The sequence below is a fragment of the Ziziphus jujuba genome, chromosome 12, assembly GCF_031755915.1.
Source record: "Ziziphus jujuba cultivar Dongzao chromosome 12, ASM3175591v1".
Taxonomy (NCBI): domain Eukaryota; kingdom Viridiplantae; phylum Streptophyta; class Magnoliopsida; order Rosales; family Rhamnaceae; genus Ziziphus; species Ziziphus jujuba.
The window spans coordinates 22839296-22858973 of NC_083390.1; the positions used below are offsets into that span (position 1 = coordinate 22839296).

At 33.3% G+C, this 19678-nt stretch overlaps 3 protein-coding genes across 3 annotated transcripts; 2 read left to right on the forward strand and 1 right to left on the reverse strand.

Annotated features, from left to right (window-relative positions):
* Positions 1–1945: 1945 nt before the first annotated feature.
* Positions 1946–6380, reverse strand: LOC107429481 (SUPPRESSOR OF GAMMA RESPONSE 1). Its single transcript, XM_048463288.2, has 6 exons — positions 6189–6380; positions 5323–5464; positions 3772–3958; positions 3188–3687; positions 2438–2842; positions 1946–2312 (listed from the first exon to the last, which is right to left on the reverse strand). Exons 1-6 carry the CDS (start codon positions 6194–6196, stop codon positions 2259–2261), a joined length of 1296 nt encoding a protein of 431 aa, XP_048319245.1. The 5' UTR covers positions 6197–6380; the 3' UTR covers positions 1946–2258.
* Positions 6381–9026: 2646 nt separating this feature from the next.
* On the forward strand, positions 9027–9918 carry LOC132800163 (uncharacterized). Its single transcript, XM_060813183.1, has 2 exons — positions 9027–9347; positions 9583–9918. The coding sequence occupies exons 1-2, from the start codon at positions 9027–9029 to the stop codon at positions 9916–9918; spliced, it is 657 nt and encodes a 218-aa protein (XP_060669166.1).
* Positions 9919–10948: 1030 nt separating this feature from the next.
* LOC107429482 (transcriptional repressor ILP1) lies at positions 10949–18746 on the forward strand. Its single transcript, XM_048462380.2, has 6 exons — positions 10949–12352; positions 13683–13850; positions 14548–15224; positions 15342–15624; positions 15989–16278; positions 18036–18746. The coding sequence occupies exons 1-6, from the start codon at positions 11087–11089 to the stop codon at positions 18229–18231; spliced, it is 2880 nt and encodes a 959-aa protein (XP_048318337.2). The 5' UTR covers positions 10949–11086; the 3' UTR covers positions 18232–18746.
* The last annotated feature ends 932 nt before the right edge of the window (positions 18747–19678 follow it).

Consider the following 19678-nt stretch of genomic DNA (forward strand, 5'->3'; position numbering starts at 1 on the left):
AATTTTATGGTTTAGATATATCTCCTGAAGATTGGAAAGGAAGGATTTTAGTATGGTTTATGGGTAGATTATGTTGTGTTGGGTGGCTACAGGTTGCTGAATATTTTAAACAGCATTCCTAACTGCAAGATATATAATGTTTGCAATCATTTTCTATTGGGTTTTATAGCTTCAATTATGTTTTAGGATGGAAGCATAAAACCCATGATTTTCATGTTTGCTAAAACATTTTTTATTTTTTTTATTTTTATTGAAACCTGCTCAGGTTTAAGCATATATAAACTAGCTACTAACATCATATGGATCAAGATTTGGGTATCAGAGTTAGCCAACTGCTCCGTATATCAACCCATGTTTACTAGTTTCAGAGGTCTAGCCAAGATGAGTATACTATGATATTATTTTTCTTCCCAAATAATTTGTTTTCTCTAATCACATTACAGGTTGCCACACAGCTTGTGATACAAAGCATTTTACCTACAAAACATTATAAATTAATGAGGTTTCATAGGTTACTTTTTTTTCCAAATTCAGATGCATTTAGGGTAAGAGCCAAAATAAGCCAGGTTGGTTTAGGCCCCCTCTGTCTCAACTTTAAATGGCATCAAAGAAAACTCAAGCATTGATATTTCAAAGACCCTTTTAGAACCCATGAATAATTTCTTGTTCCAATATCTAGGAGAAAAGAAAACCTTAGGTAGGTGTCATATACATATATATATATATATATATATATATATATATATAAACATACATACATACATACATTTAAAAATACACATATACATACAACAATTAAAGGGTTGCTTTAGCCTCATCCCAGCAAACCCACCAAATGTTGGGTGTTGTTCAAATCTGGGGTTCCCCACAACCAGAAGCAATTATGCTGCCCGAGAACCAAGCACCTGGGGACCTCTTACCCTCTGGTTTTGGTTCAGTCAAATAGTGGGTCTCTAACTCTCTCTCTCTCTCTCTCTCTCTCCACACACGCAATTCTCTAAATCCAATTCCAAAAAAGCCAGTTTCAAGTTCATGAATGTTTTGGTGATCCAAGCTGGTATTTTCTCGATCATAATATTCATAACATGTGAGGAGTTGATTCATATGTTTACAGTTGGCGTTGACAGAGCTGCCGATTTCCTTCCAATAATTTTTGGATGGTCCACACGGCTTTTACAAGTTTATTCCAATTTCCTTTTTGTTTGATGGATTTTTTTACAGTTTGGCATACAATCTTGGAATCTCGTGAGGGGCCAAAAATAGATAGGAACAGGCAAAGACTAGACTAGTTTATGCGAAAATGACTTGTACTTAGGCCTCTTAACTAGTCGAGTTGAGTTTCCCTCTAGCTTTGATAAGCTGTGATCAGCTTGAACTTAATCTGATTGCATATTTGTTGCACACTCAAGTTTATTACTTAATTTAAGCTTAAAAGAGCTTATGATTAAGCCAGTTTATGCGAGCAAATTGTTGACCAAAGGGCGATCATAATAAATATTGATTATATAATTCTTTTAATTAATTATAAATTTTTGTAATAAAATCAATGGAAGGGTAGCTATTATACTTTTTCTTTTTCTTTTTATTCGATCTGGCACAAAGAGATTCGAACTCTATTCCTTTACCTGAGAAAATAGTAGCTTGGCATCTTGAAAACTGTGTCAATTTAAATAGTACTATTAAAAAATCGTTATGTAAATATACGCTTAGTTGTAATAAGTGCTTTGAATAATTTACCCTAACACAGATATGCTAAAGGAATCATGAAAATTGTGTTAAAATTCATTATAAGTATTATTTAGGCTGATAAAAACAGGGCATATCTAATGTTACCCAACTGGAAAGCTGGTTCACTGTCCCATCGTATTATGTCTTAACAATGCACGTTGAAGACGAGAACAGTCCAAGAAATCCGAGATCATTGTTAAATGCTTAGAAGAACTACTTCAACATGAAACCAAAGGATTAATTCCAAAAGGGATAGAACAAACCCATAAAGAGGACTGTGTTTTTTGCTCCATGATTTTTAAGGAGCACAAAATACCATGAGTTTGAAATATTCTCATGTATAAAACGTCCATATAATACAGATAGGTTACCCCACAAAAAAATGTAGCTTTGCCACCAAAGATAACAGTTCAAAGTTTTCAGCAAAAGGTTACAAGTTAAACCGTAGATAAATTTAAGAGGCAAAGCCTACACAAAACAGCTCCAAAATATTTACTAACTTTCTACCGCGATTAGGACTCCAAACGTAATTAGTCAGCCACCCTACCACCCCAAGCAGTATAACTTTCTTGAGATCCAAAATCCTACAGCACCATGTCATAAAAACATTACCATGAGACAAATATTTAAAAATAAAAAAGAAGAAGATGAAGATCCATTAGTTAATGAAAATGTGACGCAGAAAACAAAAACAGAGATGGCAACTTACAAGCTGGCTCAGTCGGAAATCTGGAGGAGTATCGAGTTCGATGTTTGCTGGATCAATGACAAGATTTTGGCATTCTTCTAAATCTTTCTTTAAATCCTCTGGTCCTAAATGAGCATAGTCAGAAAGCCTGATTTTGTTCTTCATCGGTACACCATTTCCATGAGCATCTCTATTTGGAGACTGGCTTTGGAGGAGTTCGTCACACAAAGATAGCCCTTCCACAAGCTGTTGTGAATCCAGCAAATTTTGTGACTCACTGTCCCACCATTTAGGTTCTTCCGGCGCACAATTTTCATTATGGCCCAATTGTTGATCAACTTGATTTTCTGCCTTCTGTTGATTATTGTGGCCAGGATTTTCACATTCAGGTTGAACCTCATCTTCTATATAATCAATCTCAGTGTGCTTCAGTATGTTGCAGAAGACAGGAAAAGCAGGTATCAGCAATTCTTTTTCAAGAGGGAAAGCGTTAAAATAGTGACTGGTTAATTTATCAGCAACTAGTTTATATTGTCGCATTCATGCTCTCAGAACCCTAAATCATCACTTATGTATAACAAATATTATAATCACATAGAATCGCTAAATAAAAAGTAGAGCTACACAAATTGATGAGAAGAAAATTGCAGAAGATATGCTTTGAACTTTGAGCATTTTGATAAGAATATGTTTATGAAAAAAGAAAAAAAAAAACATGTGTTCATGCTTCCACACAATAACAAAAATGCAAAAGTCGGAAAAGAAATCTACCATCGCAGCAGGTGCTGGACAGAAAGTAACAGCATCTTGTCCCAGTTCAAAATCAGAATGATGCTGCTCATTTCGGGGCGGTTCAGGAGTGGATGATTTCGGAGTGACTGGATCAACTTTTGCAACAATGGCATCAATGCTTTCAGAAATATCTTGATCAGTTTTATCACCTTGCTTAACTTGGTTCTGCTGGTAAAACACTTTAGAAATAACATACTCCCCATCCTTCTCATCCTCTTCTGTTCCTAAGTGATATTGATGCATGACCCAGTTAGTCTTCTCAGCTTTGCCTCCCCTAACCACACTCATGTAGAGAACCATAATCTTCTTACACCCTCTTTGAACCCCATCCAAAATCACTGGTTTTGTACGACCAGTCTTGTGCCAGCGAACATCACCACAATCATCACCATGTATCTTTCGACGCTTTCGAGTACCAGTATTGTAAGCCTTCACTGCTCTGTGAAAGAAGTGAGAAACACTTCCATCTTGTTTAACCCCTAAAAAGTTTAATTTCCAAAAGATCAACTAACTTACAAGTTAAGGATCAAACTAAAAAATTAAGCACAAACTCTGGCACCAACCTGGTAGTTTCCGAGGATGGACATAACAGATTCCATCGTCTTCCTCAACAGTTGGGATAAATTCGTTAATAAAAGGATGGGACTTCAACCCCCCTTCACCAGCTTTTGCACGTAAATGCCATATAATCTCTTGATCAGACGGGTCAAATTTCACACCCCTAGGTAATCCTGGCCACTCTTGAACAACCTGGAAAAAGAGATTTTAGTTGCACTCGATGTTCTCAAATGGTATGAGTTTGGTTAAATTAGAAAAATCTAGTATAAACAAAAACTTTTAGCGAATGCATCGGCAAGCATGACGCTTCACTGCGAAACATAAGTTAACCAAACTCATCTGTGATTTCCATGCCATCCAGGTCCAATTTAAGACACTTACACATGAACCAAACTATTTTAAGCAAAGGGGAAACGTAGTGATAGGCTCATTGTAGTTCTATGAGATCAAGGATCCTGATAGAATAAATGAATGTCTAGCAGAAGCAGGTCGATGTCAAATCTTATCAAGTGAAGAAGTCCCTTGATCCAAAATCACCCAAGAAATACCTCAGCTTCTTAATCAGCAAGCTGACATCCCAACCCCAAAAATTGCAATTTTTCTCCATTTGATTTAGGGTTTTGCAGATTGAATTAATACTGATAAACAAACGCAGAATGAATTATGTAGAGAAATATTCATTAACAATATTAAGCTATATAATATAGTTTTGGTCCATAATTTTGACTTCAAATTCACAAAACTAAGACATTTACGTTTTGTTCCTCCATTAATTGCTGATGAAATGTGCAGTTAAATTGATAAGCAGCATTTGATGAATTCCTATATACAAAACCATTCATACATACTTATAAATCTAAAACTAAATGCATAAGAAAATTTCTTAGTCACAGCCACTTTACTTTGGATTTATGACAATCAGAGATAAACACAAAACTAATAACAACAGAATTTTCAAAATTTAAGAAAATTACTCTGAAAACTAAAAGCAACTTGTAGCATGTATTGTATTTGATTAAACAAGATGTATTGGCAGATTTAAGAAGGCCTATTTATTACTATGACATATAAGTCACCACGATATATGTTCATATAGCTTCATGTGCTGATGACAAATATCGCCATTTATCAGAGCTCAGCATTTCCTGGCAAATTCAATACAAAAACAACCATGAAAACAGCTAAAACGACTTTCTCAAAAAATATAGGATGCTCCTGCATATCTTAACTAGTCTCAAGCTAACACCACTAACACAATTCAAACAAAAGATAAACAGATGGGAGGGGTTGCAGAGATGAAGAAGTGACGAGATAGATACTAGCAAATGGAAACTCACCAGATATCAGCAAGTTATATAAAATAGATTGTTTCAACAAGTAAAAGGAAAAAACTTAAAATAAGAAATAGTTGTCATGTTATGGGAATGACACAAAAAGAAATATTGCAATCAATATTATACAAAATGGCCATTGTTGTAATAACTGATATGTTTATGTGAATTTGAAACAGCATGCAGTAAATCATCTGGAGGAAAGGCAAAATCTATAAATCTTACATCACTGTTGTCAATCACATGTTGGCAATTCGGACAAGTTCTAGTTGGGTTGCTTTTCCATTTAGTCCTTTCAGGTTGAGAAATGCCAGATGCACTCTTGATTTTTGTTGCAATTCTATTACTGTCGACTAACCATGATGGTCTGCATAAAAACACAAAATAGGGAGTCAAAACTACCATTTGCTCCTAATTGTAACAGAAGTAAAAAGTACGATTATAAACATTTGGTTTCCTCAAACCCAGCTTACAATGATCCAATAATTCCTTAATCTAATTACAAGCACAAAAAAAGATATCAACAAAAGTGATTAATAGCTTGTTCTACAACCCCATAAATAGTCTTGAAGGGCTTAAACATTATAAGAAACCAATAAATAGTAGAGAACGAAAGCAAGATGAAAGAAACTCCAGTACGATTGCCAAATTTGTCAACTCTTTTCATGGTACATTCATCAAATTGTTAACTTCAAACTAAAAGACGATCAGATGGATAATCCATTATAAAAATAAAAAACAAATTTTGACTAGAAGTAAGGATAACCCATATGATGTACCGTGCTAAATTTATAAAATAAATAAATAACAATAAATAATAAATACCAGAAAATATTATTTAATAAAAAAATTTAGTAAAGGGCAAAAAAGCTAGACTTCAAAAAGTGAACACACACACACAAAAAAAAAAAAAAAAAGTTCAAATAAGAAAACCCCATTAACCAAATAATCTCTATGATGATGGAAACAAACAAGTTAAGCAATCATAATCCACAAACTATAAACAAAACGGCTTTGATTTCCAACCTAATCAAGTTCACAAATTCAAAAGATACAAAGAGAAACAGAAACAGAAACAGCGGAATATATACCCAGCCATCGAAGATTGACGAAGAACAAGAAAAAGTCAAGCTACTCAGAGAACCAGAGAACATGTATATGCCCTCTGCTTTCGCTGCTTCGCTTCCCCTTCTCCCTTGTATCGGTAACAAGTACAGAATATATAATAACTATTTTACTTTTCTCGTCTTTATTAATTTTTTTTCTTTTTTTTTTAAATAGTAAATAATTATTATTTTATCTTCGATTTGAAATGTGAAACCATTTTTTCCTTTTCTTATATATGTGTAATGGTGTTTAAGAATTTATTAATGGCGCCATTTTGAATTGTCGACGCGGGCAATAGGATCCAGTGTGACGCGGTATTGGACAAAGACAAGCCGTTGACTTCTCTTTTGTGATGAACGGTTGCTGATGTATAAGATTTTATTATATTTTTTTAAGCCAATTGGGTCAATGCAAATTATACTCAACCAATTAAAACGATGCCGTTTTCTGGTGCCAAGTATCATTTCTTTCGTTTTCCTTTGGACGACAAATGTGTCATTTCAGAAAGGCCCAGCCACGAATTTTTTAGCAAACATGTTTTTAATTTTTTATCTTTTTTTGTTTTTGTTTTTGGGGAACCAATAATATTCTAATTTAAATGAGAGGGGCATGACTTTATTTGAAAAGAAAAAAAAAATAGTAAAAGAATTTATTTCTAATAAATGGATTTATAAATTATATATAGGAAAATGTAGAACAAATCCTAGAAAGATGATTAAATAAAAAGGTTTTGAAAAGGTTAATGACAATTTATTTTCTTGAATTATCATGTATTTTATGTGTATTTTTTTTTAATTATAATGTTGCTTAGCTTATCTGTAATATAAGTTATAAAATCAACTTATTTTCAAAAAAAAAAAAAAAGCTATAAAATCAACTTTTTAAAATCAATCGTGCCAACAATTAAGTATTTGGTACAATTTTATAATTAAATTTATAATAAAATGATTGATCCAGGTATAGATTCTTCATCTTTATAAAAAATACAAATATTTTAAATCCAACTAAATATAAAATATAATACCGTTTTACTAGTTAAAAAATCTAAAATAATTTTAATAATTGATAATAATATTTAATAAATAAGGTTAATCAAATAGTAAACATGTTTGTGGATTGTTTAATTCAAGATAATGAATTATATAAATGGTGGAGATATAAAATTATTAAATAAACACGGTAATACACTACGAAATGGAATTATAGTAGTTTTCTTTGATGTAAACTTAAATATCTTCTTACCTATGAGCTCCATATCCTTTTTTTTTTTTTTTTTTTTTCCTTTTTTTAACTCAAATCCATATCCCTTATTCCTATCCACAATGAACGTCATTATTACATATCATATCGTGCGCCATGCATGCCATTTTTACATATAATTTTTTTTATTTAAATAAAAAAAATGTTTGTCATTTGTATTTTGGATAGGATATACAATTTTTTTACAATGATATCAAAGATATTAACTAATTTATCAAAATATTTATTAAATGAAAAACATCTATTTATATTTAATATGTATCATTTAAATAATCCACGTTTGTATATATAGTTATACATTAGTAAACTAGTTTATAAGGATCAATATTTGACTCTTAAAAATCACAATATATTAATCGAATAATCTAATACAATCGATAACCGTTTAAAAAAAATATATATATATATATATATTTTTTTTTTTGGTGTATATTAAAGCAAATATTAAATTATATTTCAATATTTATTTTTTAAAACTATATTTTACTCTAACTCGAGATATGTTAAATGTTGGTTTTTCAAAATCTGGATGCTAGGAGCATCGACTTTGTAAATTGTTAATTTATTTTTTGCCACGTTAAAAATATATATTGTTATTAAAAAAAAAATGCTTTTCAATACTATTTTCTAAAAACTCTTTTAAGCTGATGTAACGAAAAAATATAGATATATATGATTCACAAACAAAATAAAACCCATCTTTTATAAACAATAAAAACAATCACTACCAAAAATATAATATTTAAAAAATAGATAAACAATCATTATTAAGCATAATAATTGGAGATTGATCTTTTTTTTCAATCATATATTAAATATGCACTTATGCCACCATTTTATGTGCCATATATCTTCATTTGAGATGGTATAGGTGTGATGATTTCTTAAACCTCACAATTTAAGTTTATTTTTGTTAGAATTCAAAAGAGGCTGATAAAATTTTTCCTCTTAGTTGGCACGTATTATAAGTTTTTAAAAAATTTTGAACATTAACTGCTTTAAAAATTTAGCTTACTTTTTTGTTTTTTCCTTTATCTATTTTGACAAATTTTTCCCTCAAAAGTTAAGAAATAATATAGCATTTTCTTCTTCTTCTTTTTTTTAACAATCAATGCAAGAGATTATTGGATATATTAGTGGAAATAAATCCAACAAGGACCAATTTTATGTGCCATAAATCGACCATACTTGATATATGCTTTTTGGTAATGGACCATACTTGATATATGCTTTTGTCTTATTTTATTTTTATTTTATCATATTACTTGATATATGATTTTAAACAGTTGAAACTAAATGATATTTATCTTTTATATATTATATGACAATTTAATTAACTGTAAAAAAATTATGGGATAATTCCATTTACACCTCTTCAAATTTATTATGATTACAGATATTATTTTTAATTTTAATATAATTTTATTTACTTTACTTTTTCTTTAGATTTAACTTAAAATGGATAATAAGATAATTTTAAATTTAAAAGAAAAAGAAGTGTTGTTCACCAAAAAAGCAAAAAATAAATAAAAGAAAAATAAAAAAGAGTTTTAGACACGGAGATGCTGAGCAACAAGTGGGTAGCTACCGTTGCCAGTATATGGATCCAATGTAGCATCGGCGCATACACCTTCGGCATCTACTCGTCGGCGCTCAACTCCAGTCAAGGCTACGACCAATCTACCCTCGACACCGTTTCGGTCTTCAAAGACATCGAAACGAATATTGGGGTTCTCTCCGGCCTCCTCCACTCAGCCATCGCTATCAAAAATCGTCCTTCTCCATCGTCGGCGACCCAGTTGGGTGGACCGTGGGTTGTACACTTGGCAGGTGCTTTCCAATGCTTCGTGGGTTATTTCTTCATGTGGGTTGTGGTGGCCAGAGTAATTGCTCGGCCACCGGTGATGGCAATGTGCTTTTTTAAGTTCTTTGATGGCAATCTTATAATCCATACTCTTTCTTGTTGCTGCAATTTTCAATTCCTTTCAAGCCTATAAAGTGTATGTAGAAAATCCCAACTCAGGTTGTTTTTTTTTTTTCTTTGTTTTTCAATAACATATTGCATTTCATGAGAATAAAAGATTTTGTTTTGGTGACTAAAAGTTTGGTTTGGGGCAGGGCTTTCTTGCGCCTAGTGAAGCAGTATCTATTCGAGTATACGACATATTTTGCGGAGGCAATCCAGCCAATTTCCTTCTTATGCTTGCCTTATTGTCTACATTTATCTCTCTGTTGCTCATATTTTCGGTGAGAACCTACGAAACAACCAGCACAGTTGATGATAAGAAACACTTGAATGCTTTCTCTGCCATTGCTCTAATCATTATTGCTTATCGAATGATAATTATAATTTTGCAAAACTTCTTCACTTTTCCTTCATGGGCACAATTATTTTCATTTCTGCTTCTTCTGCTTCTACTCTTCTCTTCCATAGACAGTGATAACAGACAATAACCAGAAATTTGGAGTTTTCACGGCTTGCAAAAGATTCAACTCTTCTCTATCTGAACTGGGTACTAGTTGTTCATATTTTGTTATTGTCTATTATCACTGTATGGAATGGGCTCAAGGGTATTAATGTTATTGCAATGTGCAAGGGAAAATAAAAAATTTGAACAGATAAATCACTCCGAATGGGTGATTGAAATTTTACAAATCTCAATGTTTATTTCGTGTTTTCCCTTAATTTGAGGGGGTTTAGCTAGAATTTTTCCAAAAATTATTCAGTTTTTCTTTTAGATTTTTAGCATAAGTGATCAATACATAATTTTACTTCAGCTTTGCTATTACAATTTTAGCATAAATGACCAAATTGCATTCAATTAAATTTTGCAATATCATTTGCAATGCCAGTATGTATGCTATTAGTGCTTATCACTAGTATTAGCAAATTAAAAAAACTCAAAATAAAAAACTTAGATTAGATACCATTTGATAAAATAATTGATTTTTAAGCTTAACCCAATAAAAATTAAATTGAATACAATTTTAAATTGTTTTGATTTATGATTTTTGTTTTTGTTTATATTTTTTTATTTTTTATAAAAATTATAGCTGTTTAAGATGTATATAATAAATTTTCATTTAATATAAGCAAATTAAGAAAAAATCAATCACCTCGTCAAACGACATCTTAATTATATATTTTTTTAAAAATTATTATTATAATTAATTTGCTTTTCTTAATTTAATTTTATATCTGAGGAGGAGAGATGCTTGATGGCATCAAATATAATTTAATATTATCAAGTGAGAGGCCTTTTTTTTTTTTTTTTTTTTTTTGGGGGGGGCTTTGAAAGCCCTCATACATCTCATATTACATCTTGTATTAGATATATATATATATATATAAATTAAGTAATCTTCATTTTATAATGTTTCAAACTACTAATTCAGTATTAAAATGTAGAATTAAAAAAACAAAAAAATCAAAGGACACCTGTATACCTGGGTTCACCCAGTAAAAATAAAAATAAAAATAAAAAGAAGGGACCGACATTTTCACCCAAATGCAAATTACTGAAAAATTCCCAAATTCTAATTCGTTTCGGCTCTCTCCCTCCCTTTTTCTATCTGGACCGTACCACAAAAACCAAGCAAAGCCTCTGTTACCGCCACCGCCATGAGTAGCAGAGCCAAGAACTTCCGGCGCCGTGCCGGCGACGACGACGACGACGACAACGAAGACGACAACAAAAACAACACTCCTTCCACCACCACCGCCGTAAAAGCCACATCAAAACCCTCAGCATCCGGTCCAACGACCATCCCTAAACCCAACAAGAAGACGCAAAACCAAGCCCCGAAGCGTCTCAGCTTTGCCGACGACGAAGATAACGACGAAGCCCCATCTCGTCCCTCTTCCAAACCTTCCAATTCTTCTTCCAAGTTCTCTTCTCGTCTCGCCAAGCCGTCTTCTTCTCACAGAATGACCTCCCTCAAGGACCGCCTCGCTCATTCCTCGTCTGCATCATCATCATCATCTTCGTCCCCTTCTATTCTCTCCAATGTCCAACCCCAAGCCGGTACTTACACCAAAGAAACCCTCCTCGAGCTTCAGAAGAACACACGCACCCTCGCGAGCTCTCGGCCGTCCACGGAATCCAAATCCTCGTCCGAACCCATTATCGTATTGAAGGGGCTTGTAAAATCCAGTGACCGGATCTCTGAGATAGTGACGGAAGCCGAAGAGTTGGAGGGGTCCGAAGACGACGAGGATGAAGAGGAGGTTAAGGAGAAGATGGCTAAGCGTGATGCTCAGGCTCGGTTGGCTTCAATGGCGATTGGGAAAGGAAGGGATTCTTCTTCATCTGGGTTGGCGATTCTCAGTCAAGCTGAGATAGATGCTATACGAGCAAAGAAGGAAAGGATGCGGCAATCGGGTCCGGCGGCACCGGATTACATATCATTGGACGGAGGGAGCAACCATGGTGCGGCGGAAGGGTTGAGTGATGAAGAGCCGGAGTTTCGAAGCCGCATTGCCATGTTTGGGGAGAAGATGGATGGAATTAAGAAGGGTGTTTTTGAGGATGTTGATGCGAGAGCAATGGATGTGGTGGGGTTGAGGAAGGAGAGCATCGAGGATGGTGATGATGAAGATGAAGAGGAGAAGATTTGGGAGGAAGAGCAGTTTAGGAAGGGTTTTGGGAAGAGAATGGATGATGGGTCTAGCAGGGTGGTTAGCACTGGTGGTGTTCCTGTGGTGGTTCAGAATGCACCCCAGCAGAAGTTTGTTTACCCAACAACGGCTAGATACAGTCCGGTGCAAAGTGTTTCTGGTAGTCCTAGTATAGGAGGGGCAAGTGGAGCATTACAAGGTTTGAGCATTATATCCCAAAATGCTGGGAATTCTTGGAAAGCTATAGGCGATTTTACTAAGAAGTTTCAGGTCAGAAATGTGCTAAAACTTGAATGGGAAGCTTCATGTTAGTAAGGAATAAACTATAGGGCTTTGACTAATTTTTTCATGAATGATTATTCTGGAGTGATTTCCATTGTGTTTCTATTGATTGCCATCATTAAAACACAATTTAGTTTCAATTTGTAGAATATAATCCAACAATTACCTTTAAAGGGAAAAATTAAAAAATTTGAAGAAAAACTTTTGAATATATATGCAATGGGTAGCATTAAGTTTGCCTTCTTTAAACCTTCAATCTGTATTTTGTCTCTAGAGCACAGAGTGGCTTCTTAAGGAAGCTGAAGAGAGAGGTCTGTTGACTTCTTAAGTAGATGCTCGTTACATGTTTTGAATCTTAATTGAGTTATTTTGCTTCTAGGAAATTTCTCTAAACTACTAAATAAGATTTATTGTATAATGATGTGTGAATAAGGATTTGTTAGTGGTATTTCCTTATTGAGGAATCTTCTCCAAAATTTGACCCTCCTGTCCAAATTTATTGTTGGGTCTAATTTACATGAGTCTGTTATGTCAGCAGCCAACAAGCTTTAAAAGTGATTGGAGGGTCACATTGATTTGGAGGAAACAATGTAACTTCATGGTTCTATTTGATAGGTAAATTGAATACTCCAGTTTAGGGAGGAAAGAAAGAGTGTTGAATAGACATTCGAGGGAGTGGGAGGAGTGATAGTTTCAAACAGAGAGAACTTCTGTATCACTGCAACTTCCTTTAGAAGTTTTACTGTATAGGAAGTTCGAAGACTAAATGATTAATGAAATGATGTTACCATATTTATTTGGAGTGTTTTTGAAAAAAAAAAAAAAAAATAAAAATTCAGACTATGAAAGAGTGTTGTGTAACTTACTGATCTATTTTTTAATTTTATATTATGATATTTTTGCATATGCATGTGCTGTAATAATGCATTTATAGGGTAGAAAAAATTATGTTTTTACATAATATACTTGTTTAATATATAACATGTTTTGCCTTTTGGATTGTCACCTTGGTCGTTTGGTAAAAGATCTATGTGATTTTCCTAGTCATACCTCTCTTATTTTATAACTTGTTAGGATGTCATAGACTCATAATTGAAACTAAACAATTATAGTTTTACTTTGGTAAATTAGTCATGCATATGGGATGCATTACATGCATGTAAGAGCTTACATATGCTAATAAGAATCAGAATATCCCAATGCCTTGAAATCATTTTTGTGAAGATTGTGTATAATATGATTTTATTTGAATCTATTTCTGCATAATTAGGTTTTCTAAGTGCTTTAGTTATTCGTAATTTTGTTTTAATTGTTTCAGGAATCTTATGGCAGATCTGTGTCATCATTGACCAACTCTGATGAAAATTTGTCTACTTCATTATTGAATGTAACTGCTCTTGAAAATTCTCTGTCTGCTCATGATGAGAAGTACAAGTTCATGCAAAAGCTTTGTTATTTTGTTTCTATCTTATGTGACTTTTTGAAGGTATGTTGTTTTCTCTCTATTGCAAGCCTTTGTGTGTTTGGTTGTTTTCATAATTTCATTGAAAACTAGTTGAATTACAGGAAACTAGTTTTTGTCTTTTTGTTCTTTGTGTAATTTATTTGATTATCGCTTCTTGTGGATTTCTTCTTGGGAAAAATTTCTTTGTTCTATATATAAAAAGGATTTGTAGAGAAGAGACAAGGAGATACATGTAAGAGTAAAAAAAAAAAAAAAACCCATAAAAAATAAAAGCAAGTTGTAATGAAAAGTTAACTAAATTTCTATTGAGTTATAAAAGATTAAGAATTTGGCATCAAATGCTGCAATCATGGAAAGGTACGGGATAATACTTTTGGGATCATCCATAGAGTCTTATACTCCTAAATTTTGGTGACATGCTTCATCATCATGAGATAGCAATTATGCATCTTAGATGAATTAACTTAAGCATGTAGCAAGCAATTAGGCATGTTAAAGGAATCAACTAGCCCTGAATAAAACCTTACTAGAATTATTGTATTACATTTGATTCTTTACGTACTCCCCGTGATTAATATGTTACCAAATAATTGTGTCATGCCTTGGATTTTATATATAAATATTTTTGTATTTTGTATTTATTTCTTATATTTTTTTCAAACATATGCATTGCTTGTTGAGCAGTATGTAATGACATGCTTTAACTCTTTATTCTCAGCATAAAGCTCCCTTCATAGAGGAACTTGAGGAGCAAATGCAGAAATTCCTTGAAAAACGTGCATCAGTTATTTTGGAAAGAAGAGCTGCTGATAATGATGATGAAATGAGGGAGGTAGAAGCTGGTGTCAGAGCTGCAATGTCTGTGTTCAGCAAAAAAGGTGGCAGTAATGACATAGTTGCAGCCAAAAATGCTGCACAGGCAGCATTGGCTGCTTTGAGAGAACAAAGTAATTTGCCAGAGAAGTTAGATGAATTTGGAAGAGATGTGAACCTGCAGAAGCGTATGGAAATGAAAGGTAGGGCTGAGGCTCGTCTACGCAAGAAAGCTAGGTTTGATTCAAGGAAATTATCATCCATGGACGTGGACAGTTCGAGTCTGAAAGTTGAAGGAGAATCAAGCACTGATGAGAGTGACAGTGAGAATACAGCATACGAGTCACACCGTAAGCAAATACTCCAGACTGCTGATCAAATATTTAGTGATGCAGCTGAGGAATATTCCCAGCTTTCAATGGTTAAAGAAAGGTTCGAAGAATGTAAGAGAAATTATTTATCAACATATCGTGATGCTTACATGTCATTAAGTGTTCCTTCTTTATTCTCACCATATGTGAGGCTCGAGCTATTGAAGTGGGACCCTCTCCGTGAGAAAACAGATTTTTTGGATATGAATTGGTACTTGACTGTACATTTTACCATCTTGTCATTTATTTCTTATTTGGAATAGAATCGAAGTGCACAATACATACAGCTTTCTTTGATTCTGCTAAACTAGGTTTGTCCCCTGTTCAGGCACTCATTGCTATTGGATTATGGTTTACGAGAAGATGGAAGTGGTTTTGCCACTGATGATGCTGATGCTAACCTTGTTCCTGTATTGGTGGAAAAGGTTGCGCTTCCCATTTTGCATCATAAAATTGTTCACTGCTGGGACATGCTTAGCACAAAAGAGACTAAAAATGCTGTTGCTGCCACAAGCTTGGTGACAGATTATGTTCCAGCTTCTAGTGAGGCTCTTGCTGATTTATTAGTTGCCATTCGAACCTGTCTAGCTGATGCTGTTGCTAATCTTATGGTATTACTTCTGGACTATCTGACTTCCATTTAAAGATGCTTGTACAAATATTACCACCTGCAACCACACCCACACCCATGCCCTCACTGAGACTGACATAGGCACAGACAGTTTATGTTATATGTGCTTATTATTTATCTGATCTGCATTTTGTTTCCTGTTATCTTTAATTGCCAAAAACAGTGTTACATCAACTTATGTTGCCCATGCCAATGATTTCATTTCTTCTCATGTTGCATGAACTTTTTTGTGTACTCATGCTCTGATATTGTTTTTATATCCCTGTATCATTATGTGCAAAAATTTATGGCAAATCAACTTTTGGTCTCATGATATCAATGATTTTATAATTATTGATTTATAGGTCCCAACATGGAGTTCACAAGTATTGATAGCTGTGCCAAATGCATCACGTGTTGCAGCATATCGTTTTGGAATGTCAGTTCGACTGCTGAAAAATATCTGCTTGTGGAAAGAAATCCTTGCATTGCCAATTTTAGAGAAGCTTGCTCTGGATGAGCTTTTGTGTGGAAAAATTCTTCCTCACTTGCGAAGCATTGCACCAAACGTTCATGATGCTATCACAAGAACTGAAAGGATTGTTGCTTCTCTGTCTGGGGTCTGGTCAGGTCCAAGTGTGAGAGGGGATCACAGGTATGGATAATGATCGTTCTTTGTTCTACAACTATGTTTTCTGCCTCTAAAAGTATCTGCTTCAAATTCTTCTTTCCATTAATTCAAAAAGCTTATGTTGTTACGAAGTTGATCAGACTGTATATGGAGCATCAAAACACATTATATTTATCTTCCCCTTCACGTAGTCCCATTAATAAAGGGACAGTAAGTGGGCCTTGGCCTTGGCCTTGCACTTGCACCATTAGAAATTAACTTAAATGGTTAGAATGTAGGACTAAACAGACAGCCTGAGCTTTGATTTTGTGAAAGATGAGAGAAACAAGAGGAAGATATATCGTAGTACATAGCCTTTTAACAAAACTACTAGCAACATCTTATTTATATGGGACTAAACACCACTTACAACGCTATTACATAACTAGCTATGTTGTGTTACCATAAATCTAAAAGATGTAAGTTGTTAGGAAATGGATCAACTTCAAATGTTTACGTTCACACTTAAAACCACAGTTTTTAGATTTAACATAGAATATATTCCTTAAAGATCAAAGGCACTGGAAGACAGGCAAAAAGATGAAAATCAAACAAGAATTTATTTCTTAGGTGTTATTTTGGATAATCTCCATTTCACATTGCTGTGTCTCGGCAATGCATATTATAATTTATGACTTGTACATAACTGCACAATATAAGAGCAGTATGCTATTATGAATGAAAATTCATCTCCTTGGTAATCTGGTGCTTCATAATGCTACTTTTTTTTACTTAGTATACTGTCCCTTCCAGTCCTATTCGTACAAAACCTTTTATAAAGGTATCCTAGGCATGTTGCTTCTATCAGGGTTAGGGCTTTTTGTTCATTCATTTACCTTTTTACTCTTATTGTAAAATTGTTGCATATTCTTCCTTTCATTTTTAACTTCTGTGTGACATGTTGAAGATAATGATTTCCTAGTGACCAGATTCCTCGTATTAAACCTGATGCCATTCTACTCTTCTTATACACCCTGTAACCATTTACCATATAGGTGAACTGGACTTGTTAGTTTTTTGAAACTTTGTATGTAATCAGGTAAATGGCCTGTATAAGTGATAGGAAGTGAAAATAAACCACAATTGGGATTTTGGAAATTTGTCCAACTTCTTGACTATGGAACCCCTTCTGGGAATGACATAACAAATGCAACATAGAGTCTCGATTTCTATCCTGAGTTAACGTGATGTGCATGTGACTGGGACATACTAACTTAAGTGCTGTCTGTTTTATTACTCTTCTAAAATTCTCTCAATAATTGTAATTTTTTCTTCTGATTGTAGTTGTACATCTGCCTCTGTCTCAGCCCTTTTTTTATTTTTATTTATTGTTTCCTTTTTGTCTCTCCTGCTATATAAGTATGTATCTACAGCTAACAATGTTGTAGGCTAAGTGTACGGCATAGACTTCTCTTCCGCCTTGCCTCCTTTTCCATTCCTTTCTTTGTTATCTCAAACTTGATATAATAGATCAATAATTAATTATTGCATCTTTTTAGAAGGAATTATTCACCTAAGAATGGCAAATAACATATAGCAACCAAACCAGAGCTTGAGTTCCGGATGAACAACCAGAGCACAAGTGGACTGTACAATCTATTACCTCATTTCTTTTCATTTGAGAAAACGAGCTCTATAGACCAGAAATTGATATTTTCTGATTGGAATGTTATACTGCCACAAATTGCTGTTGAGTTCAAGCATTCTTTGTTCTTATTCTTAATCTGAAAATGAATTTGCAGCCGCAAATTGCAACCTCTGGTGGATTACATACTCTCACTTGGGAAGACGCTAGAGAAGAAGAAGCATGGATCGGGTCTGACAGAGAGTGAAACGAGCGCACTGGCCCGCCGGTTGAAGAAGATGCTGGTTGAGCTCAATGAATATGATAATGCCAGGGACATAGCTAGGACCTTTCATCTGAAGGAAGCATTGTGATTTCAGAATCTTCAATTATTGCATGATGCCTTAAGAAAAATATGTTGATGGTAAAGAGTCAATAGGACTGGTTCAACTTTTTTTTTTTTTGGGTGGCCTTAGGTGAGAAAAGAAAAAGGAAAAGAAAAAATGAGGCTTTTTAGTTTTATACTATTTTTATATGAAAACATTAATTAAATTTATATTATCAAATATAAATTTAATTAATATGATAATGCCAGGGACATAGCTAGGACCTTTCATCTGAAGGAAGCATTGTGATTTCAGAATCTTCAATTATTGCACGATGCCTTCAGAAAAATATGTTGATGGTAAAGTATCAATAGGACTGGTTAAACTTTTTCCTTTTTCTTTTTTTTTTTTTTCCTTTTTTTTTTGGGTGGCCGAGAAAAGAAAAAGGAAAAGAAAAAATGAGGCTTTTTAGTTTTATACTATTTTTATATGAAAACATTAATTAAATTTATATTGTCGAATATAATTTTGTTAATATTAATTTTCTTGTTTTGTTTTGAATACGGTGAGGATGTTTGGCGGCTTGAAGAAGGCCATTTATATCTTCTACACTTTTTTTCAAAAGTAATGTTGATTAGTCACTTTTTTCCCCCTTTATATGAAGAACATTTATATTATCATAAAAAAAAAAAATTAAAAATACAATGTTTGAAGTATTCGATCATTGAAAATGAATGCAAGTGTTTAACTTGTTGAATAGTAAAAATGGAAAAATTAGAATAAATAAATAAATATAAATAATTAATAGAAAAAACAGGACCAAGCGTTATGAATTTATATTCACATGTGTGAGTGTACGTCTAATGCCAAAAATTGAATAATAATCTTTGAAAATGTAAGAAGCGAAAAAAGTTAACCTGGTAACAAAAATTAACAAATTTGTGGTTCTCAAATCTATTTTTGCCAAGCCTTTCTTTAGAAATAAAATAAAACAAATCTAGATGTAAGCCAAAGAATCATACATGGTTGTTGGGCTATCTTAATTCAATATCTAAACTTTCATCATCCATAAAAATAGAGTATATAAACTTTCTATAGTTTCTAATTAAGTTAACTAATTCCATACGTTACCAACAGAAACCTATTTTGAAACCCATGTTTTTCTTTATTTTCCCATCTCCAAACACTTTTTTAATTTTCTTCTTGTTTGAAGCTTCAGCAATTGGTAAACCCCTAAACCTAATTAAGAAAAAGTGATTAAACAATGAGGAAAGAAAATTTGTTGGTCCAATCAATTTGGGTTTTGCAAGAAAACGTGAAAGAAGCTAATTTATAAAGTCTGATATTATTCCATACCTTCCAAGGTTTCATTTTTCGTTTTTAAGGTTATGAATGCCAACCAAACACAGTTACTGCTGGGTTTCACTCGGCATACAACTTATATAATTTTGTCTTTCTCGATAATGACTAATAGATATCCTCATTTCACTAGATT